General features: G+C 39.3%; 1 protein-coding gene across 2 annotated transcripts in view; it reads right to left on the minus strand.

Moving 5' to 3' along the window:
* The window catches only part of trim67 (tripartite motif containing 67), a 67,316-nt gene that overhangs the window by 18,086 nt on the left and 29,815 nt on the right, over nt 1-19,415 (minus strand). Inside the window, exons 4-8 of one of the 2 annotated variants that reach the window (XM_086264864.1) lie at nt 14,456-14,566; nt 11,213-11,366; nt 2,388-2,468; nt 723-886; nt 6-144 (exon numbers count right to left, since the gene is read on the minus strand). In XM_086264864.1, the coding sequence (XP_086120990.1) occupies nt 6-144; nt 723-886; nt 2,388-2,468; nt 11,213-11,366; nt 14,456-14,566 (649 nt within the window). The remainder of the gene's footprint in view (nt 1-5; nt 145-722; nt 887-2,387; nt 2,469-11,212; nt 11,367-14,455; nt 14,567-19,415) is intronic. The other variant, XM_086264865.1, reaches the window with a different exon arrangement.

Below are 19,415 nucleotides of genomic sequence, written 5' to 3' on the forward strand. Positions count from 1 at the left end.
CGTACCATCAGAAGTCTTGAGCATGACTGTCTTGCTGTATGGACCCACTCCAATGGAATTATAAGCTTTCACCCTTGCGTTGTAGGAACTGTTGAAATGAAGACCATCGACTGTACACACTGTTTCCTTCCCCACATATACCTCCTGGGGGCACACACAAACACGCACACACAGACACACACAAACTCAGCATCATTTGAAATGCAAGTTGAGGCAGTATATGCTCAAGGATTAGTGAAGAGGTCAAGATCTCTAGCACTTTTAATGCATGCTTGATGATGACTCATATACTTACACACATAAAGAGTATTATCTGTCCTTTGTCAGATATGAGCATCATATTGAGGAGAGCTACTAAACATCATTTTCTGAGTTTCAGATTAGATTAGTTATTTTCACAGTAGAGTTATTGCAGTGTTTCCCAAAAACAGAAATTTCTTGGGCAGGCTGCCCACGAATCTTTTTCAACCTTCAGAGAAAACAACGAGATTGAGAAACAAGTTCAAGTTGCTGCTGTGATGGTTCTTGGTGTCGTTCAGCTGTCTTTATTCTCTTGTCCTGGAGACACAACTGCTTATTTTTTATTATCTATTTCCACAAAAAATATATGCATTTCTTTTGGGTGCACACATATGATCTGTGCCTCATTACTGCCACGATACAGAGTAATTCTGTGGGAAACACTATTAGTGTAAATCTTTTGTTTAACAAATAGTACTCACCCTGTACTGTCCTCCATTGCCATCATCCAGCTCCAGGATGTAGCCCTCGATGGGGTTGATGGTGGGCATAGCTACCCTCCAGGCCAGGGTGGCGCTGTTATTCCTTGTGCAGCACTTCTCCAGCTGCAGGAGAGGAGCTGGAGGCACTGAGGGTCTAGGCTCCACTGTGTAGAGAGATGGATGGATGCAATTTAAATTTTGCAATCAATGAATGAGAGGAATTGGGACAAAGAAGAGGTACAAGGAGGGAGACATGAAAGTGTGGAAGGATGAAGAGAGGAAGACATACAGGGATGCCGTCATCTGGCGGGTTGCCTTTAAACAGACTGAATGAAGAGAAAAAGGAGCTTTAATGACAATCTGGTGGGAGATTTAAAAAAGAGCCTTAAAGGTGAAAGAGCTCTGGGTTCATTTACAGGGTAACAGCTGGGAATTATTAAGGGCTTAAACTGGACCTAGTGAGGACTCTACATACACTTAAAGGGTAGTGTAGTGGTAGGGATGCACTGGGTTAGATTGATATGCGCTTTGAAGGCTGACTTGTAGTTTGATAGTAATAAATAAATCAGCAAAGGTGGTAAGAAAGTATGAGACATCGGCTCCCCACCAAAGGCCAGACTGATGAAAGCAAAGCATCATTCCTGCATAAAATCTGCATAAAATCAGAGGAAAAGCATCATATCAGTCTAACTCTTGTACAAAACAGGTGAAAAGCAAATTCCAAAAGGAGAAACAAACATACAAACAATAAAATAAGAAAAGATTAAAAAAATCTTTCTTCACTTTTTCATTTACAGGTACTTATCTGATAAATATATAACAGTACGGAAAACACAGGGGAAGGCAGCAGTCATGGCGGACAGTATAGGAGATAATGCATGTTTTGTTGATATTACATATTTGAATTTATGACTTATTACATGGAGATCAGCCACAACATCAAAAATACAGATTATGTAAAGTAATTAATAACGGCCATCTCTTTACAATGCAATGTTCTGCTGTAGAAATCTGGTTTCATGTCATTTATGTGGATGTTACATTGACGCAGAACATTAAATTATCCTTCAAACAGCCCAGATACTAATGCAAACATGAATCTACAAGATGTACCAGAGATAGCCTGATCCACAGACGCCCCACCCGCAACCTCCAGCAGGCAAATGATCTGCTACCTGATCGCAGAGACCAAAGGACACCTGCAGAAGTCCCAAATGTTGATGGATTGAAGCAGATTCTAATGTTGTGGCTGATCAGTCTATAGCTATCAAGCAAGACTGAATATGTGAAAACAAAATGATTAGAGGATCATGTTTACTGCACATTTCCTCAGTATATACTTACTCCCTATGATTTGTATTGCCACAGTTTAATTCATGCATAATTATATTTTTATATATGTGTCATTAGTAATATGTGAAACAAAATTATCGCAGGAAACAAAGATCTTTGTGCAGAACTGTTCAGCAGATCAGTGTCGTTTACTGTTGAAGAGCTGAAAAACAACATGCAAAGGGAAAACACCAGAGAAACACTGTGGGACAAAAAGACCAGTGAGTTTCCAACCAGAGAGCTATCGGGGCTAAGGAACGAGGCAGGAGTGACAAAATATATGCAAGGAAGGGAAACAGAGATTTACAGTGAAAAATAGAGTCTCTGAAATACCTCCTGGGCTCTCTGTCTCCATCTCAGCCTCACCACTGCCTGCTTCCTGCATTTGTTTCAATTTTGGATTCTCCTGTACATCTGGAAATATGATGTTGATTTAAGTCAGTGTTCTCTAAAGAAGTAAAAAGGATGACCAGAAGTGTAGTGTATCAATCATACACTTATTTGTCACAATGATATTAACTAAAGGTCCAAAAATTATCATTGATAAACACAAAAATCGTTTGTCAAGCCTAAACTTGAAGGTTTTGTTGTCCTTTTTGTGTTGCATTATTTTGTGTAGTATTTTGTAGTTTTAGGTAGTATTTGTGTAGTGATAAGACAAGAGATTGTGTTTTTAGGTAGCACTTTTAGAGCTAGGTAATAATTTGGTAATTGTGTGGTAATAAGTTGGAAACAAGGAGGCAATAATTTTATCATCACTATCATCACTGCCCCAGTAATATCCAAGCAGTTATTTTGTATCAACAGTGATTACTGCTGAGTAACATTACATTACTCAGCAGTAATCACTTACTGAAATCATACTATAATGCATGTATATACAGGGAGTGCAGAATTATTAGGCAAGTTGTATTTTTGAGGAATAATTTTATTATTGAACAACAACCATGTTCTCAATGAACCCAAAAAACTCATTAATATCAAAGCTGAATGTTTTTGGAAGTAGTTTTTAGTTTGTTTTTAGTTTTAGCTATTTTAGGGGGATATCTGTGTGTGCAGGTGACTATTACTGTGCATAATTATTAGGCAACTTAACAAAAAACAAATATATACCCATTTCAATTATTTATTTTTACCAGTGAAACCAATATAACATCTCCACATTCACAAATATACATTTCTGACATTCAAAAACAAAACAAAAACAAATCAGCGACCAATATAGCCACCTTTCTTTGCAAGGACACTCAAAAGCCTGCCATCCATGGATTCTGTCAGTGTTTTGATCTGTTCACCATCAACATTGCGTGCAGCAGCAACCACAGCCTCCCAGACACTGTTCAGAGAGGTGTACTGTTTTCCCTCCTTGTAAATCTCACATTTGATGATGGACCACAGGTTCTCAATGGGGTTCAGATCAGGTGAACAAGGAGGCCATGTCATTAGTTTTTCTTCTTTTATACCCTTTCTTGCCAGCCACGCTGTGGAGTACTTGGACGCGTGTGATGGAGCATTGTCCTGCATGAAAATCATGTTTTTCTTGAAGGATGCAGACTTCTTCCTGTACCACTGCTTGAAGAAGGTGTCTTCCAGAAACTGGCAGTAGGACTGGGAGTTGAGCTTGACTCCATCCTCAACCCGAAAAGGCCCCACAAGCTCATCTTTGATGATACCAGCCCAAACCAGTACTCCACCTCCACCTTGCTGGCGTCTGAGTCGGACTGGAGCTCTCTGCCCTTTACCAATCCAGCCACGGGCCCATCCATCTGGCCCATCAAGACTCACTCTCATTTCATCAGTCCATAAAACCTTAGAAAAATCAGTCTTGAGATATTTCTTGGCCCAGTCTTGACGTTTCAGCTTGTGTGTCTTGTTCAGTGGTGGTCGTCTTTCAGCCTTTCTTACCTTGGCCATGTCTCTGAGTATTGCACACCTTGTGCTTTTGGGCAATCCAGTGATGTTGTTGCAGCTCTGAAATATGGCCAAACTGGTGGCAAGTGGCATCTTGGCAGCTGCACGCTTGACTTTTCTCAGTTCATGGGCAGTTATTTTGCGCCTTGGTTTTTCCACACGCTTCTTGCGACCCTGTTGACTATTTTGAATGAAACGCTTGATTGTTCGATGATCACGCTGCATCCCTCTGCAAGATATCTCACTGTTTTTGACTTTTCTGAGCCTGTCAAGTCCTTCTTTTGACCCATTTTGCCAAAGGAAAGGACGTTGCCTAATAATTAAGCACACCTGATATAGGGTGTTGATGTCATTAGACCACACCCCTTCTCATTACAGAGTTGCACATCACCTAATATGCTTAATTGGTAGTAGGCTTTCGAGCCTATACAGCTTGGAGTAGGACAACATGCATGAAGAGGATGATGTGGACAAAATACTCATTTGCCTAATAATTCTGCACTCCCTGTATATATATATATATGTGTGTGTGTGTGTGTGTGTGTGTGTGTGTGTGTGTGTGTGTGTGTGTGTGTGTGTGTGTGTGTGTGCTACCTAAACACTGAAATACATTTTTTGCACGCAGCAATGAATTTTGTTCACTCAAATTTAGCTTTTCTTTGCTCGAAATAAATTTCTCCTCAAAATGCAACACTTGTATCTGCAAATTTTTTTTACGTGCGCCCACTTTTTTTTAATGCGCGCTCAGAATAGTGGCACACAAATAATGCCGTATGCTTGTTCTACGCTTTTTTATGCTGCATATTTTACCAGAGGTGCAAAGTTATATTCTTTCCAGTGCAGCTGAGCAGCTGCTGCTATATTATTATAAAAGTATAACAGTATAATCCTATTATCCAGTATTCAGCATTGTTTGACGGTATCAATGCAAATTTTATGTTTAATATTGTGGCTTATTATAAGGAAATGTTTGGTAATGTTTCTACTACATTTCATAGTAATATTTGTCACAATTTAAAGCATATGAAGTTCACTTTAATAGTTTATTAATATGTAATTACAAAAATGTAAAAAGGCAGTTTTGTAGTTCTTAGCCCTGTTTCCTGGTTATCACACAGAAACTACTGCAAAATACATTAGAAGGTTACCTAGGCAACCAGAGCCAGGAATGTCCGTGAGCAATCAGCTGTCAGCTTCAAAGAGATGAGTGAGGAACGAATCACTTTGCTCCAAAGCTATGCGTGGACATAGCTTTAAAGCTGTGCATAATTAAAGATGTAACTGCTTTAAGTGATAGGTCTTGTAGAGTGTTTAATTTAATTAGTTTCATTTTTGTACAAAGAATCAGCTGTTCTGTTTTTCCAATAATTGCATTTTGCTTTGAGCTTGTTTAGCCACAAACTAGTATCTTGGACAATTAATAGACAGTGAATTACAGTTCTGTGTTTCTAATCAAGCCACCTACTGTTAACCTAAACTACTCAACTCAACCATCTCATGCAACTATTAGCATCTCGTTTTAAGAAAAGTTGAGGTGAAGACAAGAAAAGAAAATGAAAGATAAAAAACATGCAGAGGAGGAATAACTAATGAATCTTTATGCCTGTGGAGGATGTTATGATGGCTATGCACATCTTTTATTTACAGTATATGGGTTTAAACAAACTTAATATTTTAGTACAAACATACCTTTTGTTGGTGCTCTGTATGTCAAAGATTAAAATTCAAATGCTTAAAATGAAATTGTCCGTCGTTAAAGTCCATACCAGATAATGGGTGAGAGAGAAAGGAATCATACAACTGAATTCCACATCTCCAGTCTTGGAGAAGAAAAGAGAGCTGATCAAAGCTTTCTGGCTTTCTAAGAAGTTTGAGTGGAGCTTAAATTGGAGAAAATCTATTTGAAGTAGAACTTAACTCAAGCCATGACCTGAAGACCCGGGACACATTTTTAAATTTAATTCACTAAGTTTTTGTCGTGTCTGTAAGAGCTAGTGTCCTTATTTTCTAGGAAGTTGACTTTGTTGGGGACAAAAAACGTTGCTGCAGCTCATTGGAAGTGTCACCCAAGATGAACCATAACATTACAAGAGTGCATAATCACAGTTATGATACCGAATATAAAATTTATCACACACAGAGCTCCACTGAATGTAATTTCCTCATTGTGAAAATGAGTATTTTGCTTATGATTTAATGGATTTTGTACTCTTAATAGCTGATAACAAAGACCGGTCAGCATTATTTACTTTTCTAGCAAAGTAACCAGGTTGAATCTGCTTCTGCACAGGGAAGACATCCCATCTTCACCGCCTAAGTGCAGCCATATGCAAATAAAATATGCATATTGGTGATTACATATTTAATATACATTAACTATACATCTGGGTAATCTCGGAGACCGCAGCGGAATGAATATAAAACACGCTGTTTACTCATGCGTGCCAACTGGCTGCTGGGTAGCAACAGCCAATTAATAGATAATTAGATGTGCACACTGTAGTATGAGTTAAAGAAACCTTAAAAGAAAAGAGCAATAGCAGCTAAATCTTATTTTGTTGACTTTAGATCATAGGTGTCAAACTCTGGCCCGCGGGCCAAATTTGGCCCGCAGCCTAATTACATTTGGCCCGTGAAGCCATACCAAATTACTATTAGAGCTGGCCTACTGGTATTATACAGCTAATATATATATTGTTTAGTATTAAGCTTTGCTTGTTCCATATTCAGTTTTCCAGTAAAACTTATTTGAGTCCATAAGAAAAGATTCATTCTTATATCTGGAGGAAGATTTTTTTTTTAAAATAAATATTAATGTTAGCCCGCGACTTTGTTCCAGTTTTGAATTTTGGCCCACTGTGTATTTGAGTTTGACACCCCTGCTTTAGATGAATCTTGTTTGTGTATGTTTGTGCATGCCAAAATTATTTACATATATCTATAATCATAGAGATTTTTTAAGTAAATCGTTGGCAAGCTTACAAGTGAGCTTTACTCCAGGGCCCTGTTTCAGGAAGCCGGTTTAGTGGAAAAACTGAGTAAGTATACCCTGAGTTAACGAAAACTCTGGGTTTTCGGTTTCACAAAGCGAGTTCAGCTGCAGCCTGAGTGAGTCACTATGACGACACACTCCGTGAAGCTAACCTGCCCCCTAGCAGGTTTACTACAACTAACCCTGACTGTCTCCGCCCCTTTGTCGGAAACCTGACAGTAGGAAGTGTCGGACATGGCGTGCCACTTCCTTGAAGAGCCAGTAGATCGTGAAGCCCAAATTCTCCGCAGAGCTCTCCGCCGGGAGAGAGTGATCAGAGCGCGTTTGGACATTTTATCATTTCCTGATGATTTTCTGTGTGAACGTTACCGTTTCTCAGCACAATCTATAATTTATTTGGATAACATCCTCAGGCCATATATTACGCATGTGACACATCGCGGACATGCTCTCAGTTCATTGCATATTATTTGTATCGCACTTCGGTTTCTTGCAAACGGGAGCTTTCTGTATAATATTGGTGACGCTGAGCACGTTTCCAAGGCTACCGTCTGTCGGGCAGCCAGGAATGTTACATTTGCACTGAAACGTCTCCTGTACTCGTTTGTGGTGTTCCCCGGTCATAGACCCACAAGATTTATCAAAGAGGGATGCCACAAAATTGCAGGTAGCAGGATGAACAGAACTTAATTCATGATGTGGTGATACTTGAACTACTACTTAAATTTTACATTTATTCCCACGGTTCCCAGGCGTGATTGGCTGTACAGATGGCACTCACATTCCAATCATTGCTCCTTCAGTAAATGAAGGAGACTATGTGAACAGGAAGTCTTTCCACAGCATTAATGTACAGGTACATTTGTGGAACCAGCTTCCAGTTTGGATTCGGGAGACAGACACTATCTCTACTTTTAAGATTAGGCTTAAAACTTTCCTTTTTTCTAAAGCATATAGTTAGGGCTGGACCAGGTGACCCTGAATCCTCCCTTTGTTATGCTGCAATAGATGTAGGCTGCCGGGGGATTCCCATGATGCATTGAGTTTTTCCTTTCCAGTCACCTTTCTCACTCACTATGTATTAACAGACCTCTCTGCATTGAATCATATCTGTTATTAACCTCTGTCTCTCTTCCACAGCATGTCTTTATCCTGTCTTCCTTCTCTCACCCCAACCGGTCGCAGCAGATGGCCGCCCCTCCCTGAGCCTGGTTCTGCCGGAGGTTTCTTCCTGTTAAAAGGGAGTTTTTCCTTCCCACTGTCGCCAAAGTGCTTGCTCATAGGGGGTCATATGATTGTTGGGTTTTTCTCTGTATCTATGAAGCGCCTTGAGGCGACTTTTGTTGTGATTTGGCGCTATATAAATAAAATTGAATTGAATTGAATTGAATTGAACATAGTTCCCTGTAGCATTTCAAACTAACAAATTATTTCATTATAGTAATGGATGCTAATTTGTGTTCTCTGCACTGTGAAGATCATATGTGATGCTGCCAACATTATCACAAATGTGGAAGCCAAGTGGCCAGGCTCTGTCCATGACTCACAAATATTCCATGAATGTACACTGAGCACAAAATTTGGACATGGTGAGTTGAAAATACTTTAAAATATATAAAGACCAATTGCTTCAGGGACATTTGAACTGAAGTGTACCCTTCTGTCTTAGGAGAGTTCACTGGCTACTTGCTTGGTGATAGGGGGTATCCATGTTTACCCTATTTGCTTACCCCTTACCCTGACCCTGAACCGGGCCCACAGCAGCGATATAATCTGGCTCATTGCAGGACAAGAGCCAGAATTGAAATGACTATCGGAATGCTTAAGGCCCGGTTCCAGTGCCTGCAAAGACTCAGGGTCACCCCAGAAAGGGCATGTGACATTATTGTGGCATGTGTGATTCTTCACAACATTGCCACAATTAGAGGAGAACACTGTCCTTCTGAACCAAACATCAGCAGTGATCCAAACCATGAACATCCTGACCCTCCCACGGACATACAAGATGGAAGAGCAGTCAGAGACACCATATGTCACAATCATTTCTTTTGACCCATCACCTCAACATGTTGAAAGAAGAATAAACAGATTTTTTGTTCAACTGGCTTTATTGGTCGCCTGTGTTTCCTGTACACAAAGTATTAAAAGATGTAAACCTCATAAAGTGTCTCTGTTGCTTCCTCCTCTGTAACAGCTGTCAATGTTTCTTCATTATTTTCCTGTAGTAAAGAAATAAACAACATTGCTGTTCTACTGTAAACTCATATAATCTGTGGAGTATTACTCACAACTGCATGTTGGTCTGGCTCAACAGGAGGCTGCACCAGATGCAGTACACCATCACCATCAACTGATAGAATATGAGGTTTATACAGGTCACTTATAACTTACAAGGGACCAAATGGCAATTAACAAACATACCAATCACCTTACACTTCATTGTCATTATGCTCTCAAAGACAACCAAGGCTGAGGGAAGGCAAAATCAGTAGGAAAATAACTTCACTACAAAATAATCCATTATGGTAAAGAGTTTATCAAATGAATGAGTAGCACTGCAAAGGTGACTGTGAAGAAAGGATGTATGCACATCATGTATTATTTTGAATTTACCCCTTATGTAGGCACTTGTGTCTTGCGGGGTTATTGACTCAGAGGATGTCCCCGCAGAGATGCCTTCGGCCACAGGGCGCCCACTGTTTTGGCTGAGGGCCAACTGCTCAGCCTCTGTGAGTGGTGGTGGTGGAGGACCCCCACCTGTTTTTCGGGCCTCCGCTTTTTTTCTGTTGGCTATAACGGGCCACATTTGAGCATACAGAGTAAGCAAATATGTACTTGTAATGTGCTCAGATAATTTCAATAAGTGCTTACAGAAAGAAAATTAATGTAGCCTCTAACTGCAATTGATTTACATGGGACAAACAGACCAAGCACTATGGCTCATAATACAATTACACCTTACCTGTTTGGACTATATTTTTATATTTCATTTTTACTTGCTGCCAGGCACGTTTGGGGCCTGTTGGGTTGCACCTGCGCTCACATCACATCACAAAATAAAATGTATAAAATAACAAATAAAATAACATATGATAAAATAACGTGTTAAATGGGTGGAAATCCCTAGATCAATGTTTATATTAACACTCACGCATTGACTCTGTCGGCTATGTTTTGCCATGCATGCTCCCTTTCTTTTGCAGCTGTGGCTGTGTTACTTTTTTCCGCGGAATTTGCATGTTATCTGCATATGCTGCCATCAGAATTTCGGCCTCAAGCGCTGTGAAATACATTGACCGCGCCTTCTTTCCCTCCGTCTCCATGGTGACTCGCTTAATCTGTGCTCCGCTTATCAGGGCTTTATGTATCCTCGTCCGCGCGCTTCACTTGGGGTTAAAGCAACTCCGCGTTGACTGAACTAATTGTTATCAGCCTTTCTGAAACCGAATATTCCGAGTTGGACAGTTCGGGGTTACTCAACCGTGAGTGTCGTTTTTCACTCTGAGTTTTCCAAACCGGCTTCCTGAAACAGGGCCCAGGACTTCAATATGTATGTGCAGCTCAAGAAAATGAGTATTCTGGCAACCCAGTCAAAATCTGTGGTCAGCCTCCAAATTCAGCCACAACCCTGAACTGTTCCTCAGTTTTCCTCACTGTGTAGGAACAGTTTTGTTCAAAAAGATTCATATAGTAAGATTTTTGTGAGGAATATGATCTCAATGGGAGGAGAATTGAGGCTGCTTGATGATTTGAAGCAATGTGGTGGCCAGAGACAGGTGTGCAAGTGAAGAGACTATCAGTGATACTGCAGGATACTGCTGATTGTCATATTATCTGGTGGTAAATACATTAGATGATTACCTAGGCAACCAGAGGCTGGTAAGTCCACAAGCAACCAATCATCACCTCCAGTGAGGAGCGAATTGCTTGAAGCAAGGACTCTGAGATGCATCAAGTTAGTATAAAAGGCCAAAGGTTTACAGAGGTAAATCTAGGATAACAAATTATTCTCAATTCAAAGTTAATAAATCAATCAATCTGTTGTTCCCAGCAGAGTAACTGAGAAATTCCCAGCATTGAGCTTGTCCGTACATCTTAGTTAAACTAGCTTTACCATTCTTTTCTAGTTTTCTCTCGTGTGAGACTCATGCCTTATAAAGTGGAGTACGCCTTTTAAATATACAGCTAAAGAGATTTTTTAATTTGACTAAGTTGTAGTAGTACAGTTGGTCTTAAAGTCCAAACGTGTGCTCACCTTTGCCCTGGCAGAAGTCCAGCTGTAGGATGGTCTGTAGCAGCGAGTCGGTATTGAGAGTGAGGTCAAAGTCAGGGCCAACCTTTGGCTCCAGGGCCCCTTTAACCCACTGGTCTTGAGATGACGTCACTCGCTTAATCAGAGCATCTGAGATCTATGCAAACACATACAGTGGGCAAGTTGAAGTTTGCAGACACAGTATAGATTCAGCAATGGTTTACTTGTAAGAAGTAAAGAATGAAGAAAACGCTGGAAATGAGAACACATTCATTCAATATTTATATACTTTTAAATACATTGGAAAATATCAGAGGCCCTCCCTGCATACAAAGTGGATTTTCCATTTGACTGGCCCGGCTTCCATACACTGTGTCTGACAAGTGAAATGAGGCTCACATTAGTGCAGTTCAAATATTTAAAGATATGAATTAGACCCCTGATCTGAGGATAAGACAAAAAAACCCAACCTCTAGTGAATACATTGCATGATTGTTTCCATTACTTATGCTCAGTGTAGGGACTAACGCATTATTAAGTAACGCGTTACAGTAACTACGTTATTACTGTGGTAAAGAGCACGGTAACTAGTTATTATGTGGTGGCTATCGCGGATCTTCCACAGATTCAGTAACATTAGCAAGTGGTGGAGGCCAGCAGGTAGATGAAGGAAAGGGGAGGCAGGAGGAGAGACTCGAGGCGGGTGTCCGAGTGTCAAGTGAACTGAACTTCAGGTAAGAAGTTATGACCTGCAGTCTATCTGGGTCAGATATAAACCAAGTTTAGGTGGAGTTTATTTTAGTTATGCTGACTTTTTTGTACTGCATACTAGCTAGCATGACGGAGTTTCTATACAGCTGGGCGGCTGCTATGATGTTACTGATGTTGAACTTTATAAGGTTAATTATTAGAGTTGCCAACCGTTCCCTAAAAAATGGAATCGTCTCGTATTCAGAGAAAATATTTTGTATTGAGCTGAAAAGGAACGCAGTTTGTCCCGTTCTTCAGCTACAATGAAAAAGACACAAAGCTGGAGTTATTGTCTTTACGCTGCAGCTGTCTCTTCTTCTCTCATTCTCTCCCCCTCCTTCTCCTGTTTCTACTTCAATCATGAAACTGATCAATGATCAGCTGATCGGCTTATCTGTCGCAAGTCCCGTCTGTCTTGTTTGTTTATCTCCCACATATTTGGAAATATGCACATTATTTTTTCCTTTCTATTGGTAGGTGGCACAGTGCACTTGTGGCTAGAAGACTGGAAGCAACACATTAACAAGAGAATTCTGAGTAAAACCAAAGTTACTTTCCTGAGTAACTAGTTACTTTGAAAGTAACTGGATTACTTTTGATAGAAGTAACTAGTAATGTAACAACTGTAATTTAAAGTAATTTACCCAACACTGCTTATGCTTCAGAATGGGTAAAGAAAAAGGAAGCTTATTTTCTGGAATATCTGGAAATCATGTGTGTTTTTATTCAGTACCATAAAGGCACATTTATGACTGCAAATGAAGGCCACTCAAGGTAAAAAAATAAAAATAAAAAAATCAAGATTTAAAATTGTGAATTTTGATCAAACAGCTGAAATTTACAAGAACAAAGATGAAGAAATAAGTCATGTAACTGTATTGCTTTATTTTTCAACTTTAAGTTGGAATAAAATCACATATTTGAATAGAATAGAATAGAATAGAATAGCCCTGTATTGTCGTCGTACTTTTGTTTGTTTTTTGTTGCTTTGTTTTTGTTATTTAAAATCAATAATTTGTAAGACTTGAGAAATGTAATTAAACATTATTAAATGTGTTTTAGCCAAGGTTAGAGGATGACAGGTTTTATTGAAAATGAGCTTGTGGCTTCTGGTCTGCTTTATCGACCTCATCGGATAGATCTGTCGTTGGCGTCTAATAATGTGTTTTATAAGTTATTGATCCCAGAACCTCAAATAATGACTTTTTTTACAACTTAACCTTGAAATGTTCCTTTACACAAAAAATAAAACCCGACTTTTTTCTCATCACTGTTTTCTCTGTTTTTATGACTTTAAACTTTAAACCTTTTTTGCTGTTGTGTTGGTTTCTTTTTTTCTTTTTTCTTGCCCTCTGTGGCTGTAATATGCCCCCGTAGATGTTTGCTGATACACTACAAATATTTCTGCACATGCACTGCATCCTGAGTCTGTGGGAGCAGGTCATTGTTGAGTAAGTGGGTGTCATGTGCCCTTCCTCTATCACGTGCATGCTCTATCCAGGCGTACCACCTAACACATAAGGAAAGGAAGTATTTCCAGTGGTGACACAAATACTGAATATTTTTTCTATTTCAAATTTCAAAAACGACCTCCCCCTGATTTCACACATCCAGATATAGCGCTTTTGATATATACTACTAAAGATATGCAAATAAAGTTGTATAAAGCCTTTTTTGTTTCCTGAGAGAGTTGTGTGAACTTTGATATAAAGCCCAGACTCTGCATGAGCTGAGACTCGAGACAGATTTAAAGATGAAAAAAAAGTCTGATGGTCTTGAAAAGTCTTCATGATTTAGCGTTCTGCAGGAAACCAACATTTATTTCTTCTGAGGAGGTCACGTTTCTCCATCTATACATACAAAGATCAATGATTATTTATTAGCTACTGAGCATGTCAACCTATTGATTACTAGGCATGTAAAGTTAATTCAAAATAGAACAGCTGCAGATGTATTAAAATAAGATGCATGTTGCTGTGACTGTAGTGCTGAAGTGCAGGCAGGCATGTGGGGTTGTTGTTGTTGCTGTTCTCCGTGCTGACTCCTTCCTCTGCTACGCCACGGTTTGCTTGTTTTTTTTGGCTGTGCCGATTCAACAAACATCAGAGGCTCCCCGTGAAGCTGATTTCTCCTAATGTGCTCAGAGGATCTGTGTGTCACGCTTCCTTCCTACCTTCATTTCCATTTTTTGGTTCAAAATATCTCAGAAAAAGATTTGATTTGGGTTGAATTTTAATCGAGTAAGACCTCATAGTGTTTTGTCCTGTGCTTTACTTATTTAAGTAACATAATTCCCTTGGCCTCAGCGAAAGAAGGAATGTATTCTGCCACACGCTGTTTTTGTGCTGATGTTCGGTTGTTTTAGATGTTTAATAGTTTTTAGATTATGGTGAACTGAAATTGTTGTTTTTTTGTGTTCTTTTTGTCTTTGTAATATCCCCTGTTACTCATCTTCATACTCGTCTCACACGCACAAACATGAGGTGTGTAAAATACCTGGAGGAAACCACTTGGATCATTCTCTTTGAGGACTTCTAGACAGTACTCCATCATGCCGGTGGTCTGCCGTAACTTCATAGTGCAGTGTGTGATCTGGTCACGTACCACCTGAACAAAACAGATCAGATGCATGAGTTGTTAAAAGCAATTATTCTGAGATGAGCATCTGAAATATTTTCACTATGTTTAATTGTATCAGTTTCAATCAGTTTGTACAAGTGAAAGACTCTGAAAGACTCTGAGGTATGACCTTTTCCCCGAGCCTTCCTTTGCCCCCTGTTAGTGTCTTCCATTGCCTGCATGAGTTTATTCTCTTTCAGTTGTATCCTCTTGCTTTAAAAAGTTGTTTCCTCATCTTTCCATTTTGTTTTTAACTTCCTACCTTTGTTCTCTTTCCAACCTTATTGCCTGATTGAGTTCACTTGTGCCGCATTACCCTTTTAGTGGCTAGAAGACTAGTTATTTAGGCCCCTGGCAGTCTGTCCATTCTTTGATGTCGATTGTTGGGTTCACTTGAACAACTTTAGCATCAATATGGTATTATATCATTATATGTGTCCCAGGCACACTCAAGCGCATCTTGGTTGGTTGTAGGACTAGCCTTACTCAGGGGAGATATACATGGAGACACAACTTTCTCCTATCGTCTATTTTGTCCCTTTTGTCTTACTTCTCTCTATCACCATTTCTATCCCTTTGAAAAAGTGCGGCTCCATAAATGTTAGAGGGGTAAGTATTATTTCTCAGTTGCAGTGAATAGATAGAAGAAAATAAACTGTAGAAAACTAAACAGAAGAAAGAAGAAGAGAAATAATTTAACGTAAACCAGTGAGACACTCCGGGGCCTGCCAACCCTGGCAGGGCCTCCTTGGATGAGGGTGTCTCGTGATAATGGCCGAAGCACCCGATGAACCCAAGGTCCACTACTGATGATGCGTCCCAAATTTTAATATGATAATCTAGATCAGATCTCTAATCTCTAAACCTAACCAAGGGGGGGGAAAGGCAGATTAGCTTGGGACAAAGACCGAAAGTGAGGCATAACGATGTGTGCCGCTGGTAAAGTTTCTGGGCTGACTTTCCTCAAAACAGCCATTCCTCAAGATTTTCTCCATTTAAAATGGTAAATGGCCTGTATTTGTATAGCGCTTTTACTAGTCCCACCTAGGGACCCCAAAGTGCTTTACACACCCAGTCATCCACCCATTCACACACACATTCACACACTGGTGGAGGCAAGCTACAGTTGTAGCCACAGCTGCCCTGGGGCAGACTGACAGAAGGGAGGCTGCCATATCGCGCCATCTGCCCTTCTGGCCAACACCAGTAGGCATTAGGTGAAGTGTCTTGCCCAAGGACACAACGACCAAGACTGTCTGAGCTGGGGCTCGAACCGGCAACCTTCCGATTACAAGGCGAATCCCAACTCTTGAGTTACGATCGCCCCGATTTAAAGCCATGCATTATCACGCATTGCAACATCTAGTCCTTTTACTGAATTACAACTACGTTGTTGTCAGCAGAAATATTGCTAATTTCAGAGTGAACTTGTGAAATTCTCTCAAATGCTCAGTAATACAAAGAGGTGGACTTAAACAACAATTTAATCTGTGATACAATCAAAAGCTGTAAATGGTGTCCATGGAGTCCACTTTTTCATGCTGGTCAACTTTTTCTCAGCGACAATGACGCTTAAGATTAGTTCAGTAATAATACAGTTCAGTAAGAATGGGAGGTAATGAATAAAGAAAAGTGGCACCACGCTAAAAAAGTTCAGAACTGCCAGCTCAGGATCACACTGATTTTTGAGCTTGGCAGCAGGTTGTTATATGTGCACTGGGAGTGTAATTAGGGAGCAGAACATGGGCAGTTGGAACTGGCTGACACGAAAGACGAGTTAGTGGCTGGCATGCAAAACAGTCAAGGATTAATTAAAGACTGTCTGACAGCGTGACACCATAATGCCACAACTGGAATCGATCTGTTGATCTCTCATAAATTTCACAGAAACATTATCAGCCGCAACCAGACAAACGCACTTTTCTGTTTTTCATTCAGTCTCTCTCTTTCACACAGACACCAGACACATGCCGTCTGCTGGCTGAACCCCGAGCCAGGGGAAATGAGATTTGGACGTGTGTCACAGTCAGCCGTTTTGGGGCTAATTGAAAGTCTGCAACCTGTCATCGCTTTATTAACCTTTTGTTTTCTTGCAATCAAGCTGCACCACTTTTAACTCACGAGCAATCTTTAATCCTCAGCTCATAGTACTACTAATATCATTATACTCCACGTGTAACACACACACACATCAGGTTTTAAAGTTTAAGCAAGAGATTAGACAGAAAATATTTTGAAACTTGTCTGCATCCAAAATAATTAATTCTAGCGTTAACCAATGGCCGTCTAAATGGATCAGAGAGTTAATTAGGTGCAGTTGTGGTAATTAGTCGTCTTTTATTTGATGGTTTATGAGATCAGTTAATTATTCACCTGTCATCTGTTGTCTGAGTTGAAATATGAAGACCATGACAATTTAGGAAATTTCTAAATATTTTCTTGCATTTTATCCGTTTAGTAAGTTTTCTTATCTCACATGAAATATCCATGTATTTGTATTTGATGTCACGTCACTCCCTTTTTTCTTTGTTTTTCTCTTATTTGCACTCATACTGTACAAGTCTACTAAAGGTGCAACTTAAAATATGCACATACTCAAATTATTTCCCAAGAGAAAATTTGTTTTTCAAATCACGTTGCCGAACCGTCGCTTTTATCCTCTGTGCAAACAACATGAAGTACGAGGCGTGACGCTTGAGTAAATCTCAGATTTATTTCAATTGCTTTCTGTCCCGCTGAGACTTGCCGTCAACTCCCTCCCACATGCTCCTGCAGCCCCGGCTGATGGGCTTTTCCCGTATGTTCCTCATGAATCTGAAATGAATTTAAGGGTTCAGATATTGAAACACGGTAATTGAATGCACCTCATTGGAGGTACATCTCACAGCCTCTTCAGCAGACACTGAATCACATTTCATTTCAGGTTAGAGCAAAAATATTTTTATTGACATCTATTTTCAGTACACTTTAGACTAAATGTCAAGTATAAATTGAAACTCATAATGTAGAGAATAAAAAAAGCACTAAAATACTCATAAAACCTTCTTGGCTGTATACAAGAAATGAAATGCTCGTCATGCTTGCTATTGGGCTTTTTGTTTCTACTTGCGTTGAAGCTTTTTAATAGAATCTTACTTTTAATTTTGATTAAATGTGTTATTTAACATAAAATTCTTAAGGTACCTTCTCATTTAGCAGCAAACAAAGACAGCACTTAGCCTCTTACAATAATGGTCAGACTTAAAGATATTAATCAGCAGCACAAAAATGGCAGGTTTGATTTTTTTTAAAGGCTTCTGACTGTAACAACTATAACATTATAGCCCTCGAGTATTTGAGTGTGAGAACATCTAGTCTATATTCCTTTACAGGTTTTTATTTGATGATGGAAAATCAAACAGGTCTCTTTATCCTGTAAAAAACAACAAAAAAAAGCTTAGTTACTGTTTGAGTATTTTGTGGGGTTTCTTTGTTTCCTGGTCAAATTTTTATTCTCTGCCTTCTAAACCTCTCTTACACAATAATCACAATGAGATTTGTGTGATCCTCTCAACTCTACACTCAACTCACATGTTTATTCTCAATCTTTCACTATCACCCTTTTCCTTGCATTCAACTCAGTTTTGCAACTAAACTAATCCACAGCTTCGAGATTTCGGCCCTCATGTTTTCGTCACAACACGATCTATTTAGAAATGAAAATAAGAAAAGCAGGAAGAGAAAATGTTATGTCTACAACATGTAATATCCCAAGATCTGGAAACACAAATATTTCCAAAATATAAATTTTGACATTCTAATTGTACATTTTTTATAGTCATAGTAGCATCAGCAAAAAATAAATAAAGACTGTAACAGCCTATTGCTTGTACTTAAACTGCAGTTATACACAGTATAATATTCTATATTTTCCTGCTGACAAATAAATAAAAACACAGTCTGTGTTCAACGCAACAGTAGATGTATGTATGCACTGCTTGTATCTGAGAAGTGGGTGTAATGTGAAAACCTACAAATAACGTGCAAAATGACACTTTAATATTTGACATGCCTTAATACCTAAATGACTCTGACTTCACACTATGGTGTTGTGAAATGTGAGCTGCTACTTTTTGGGCATGTGGGTGGAAGCTGTGAGACTGATACGAAGCTGCAATATATATACACATGCAGTCTCAAACTGAATGTGGCTTTCTGTGAGGTTGCATGAGTACCAGTCATACTCACAGGCCATCCAAAAAGTACTTTGGTCAGGTCGAAAGTACTTGTATCAGAAAGTATCTGTGTCTTTGCAATACTTGCATTGCATTAGTTGATTCTGAATTATTAACTTAGTACTCCAACCTCACATCCAACTATGACCAGATCTGGCTCCAAACAGCCAAAATGTAAAAGCAATAATGAATCAAGGCACCATAATGGCTGCATCGGTCTTTTGTAATTATGTTATATTCTGGCTTTGAGTGCCTAAGCACAGCCATAAAACCAGTATAATGCTGTAGCGAGTATCAAGCTTCACGATTCAATATTTTGGTGGAAAAACATTAAATGGAACACTGTGGAACTTTACAGAGACATTAAAGATATATTTTTCACTCTGTTAGTAAAAAACATTATTAGTTTGGCGTAAATTTCCTTAAAAGTATCTTTTGTTTTAAATCAGTTAAACGAATGTAATTTTAAGGAGAGGCAGTGCCGCAGACGCTTATCTATCCAACTGTAAAGTCAGTACTCTTCTCACCATGAAGAGGAGCCTCTAGTTAAACTGCTGTATCAGTTAATCAGCATTTATTGTAGTGAAGATTTTAACATTGCTTTATCAGCCGTCTACAACCAG

This window comes from Aulonocara sp. 'chitande type north' Nkhata Bay, linkage group LG15, assembly GCF_057382095.1.
Source record: "Aulonocara sp. 'chitande type north' Nkhata Bay isolate Kocher_YH1m ecotype deep benthic linkage group LG15, A_spYH_male_GT1.1, whole genome shotgun sequence".
NCBI classification, from domain to species: Eukaryota; Metazoa; Chordata; class Actinopteri; order Cichliformes; family Cichlidae; genus Aulonocara; species Aulonocara sp. 'chitande type north' Nkhata Bay.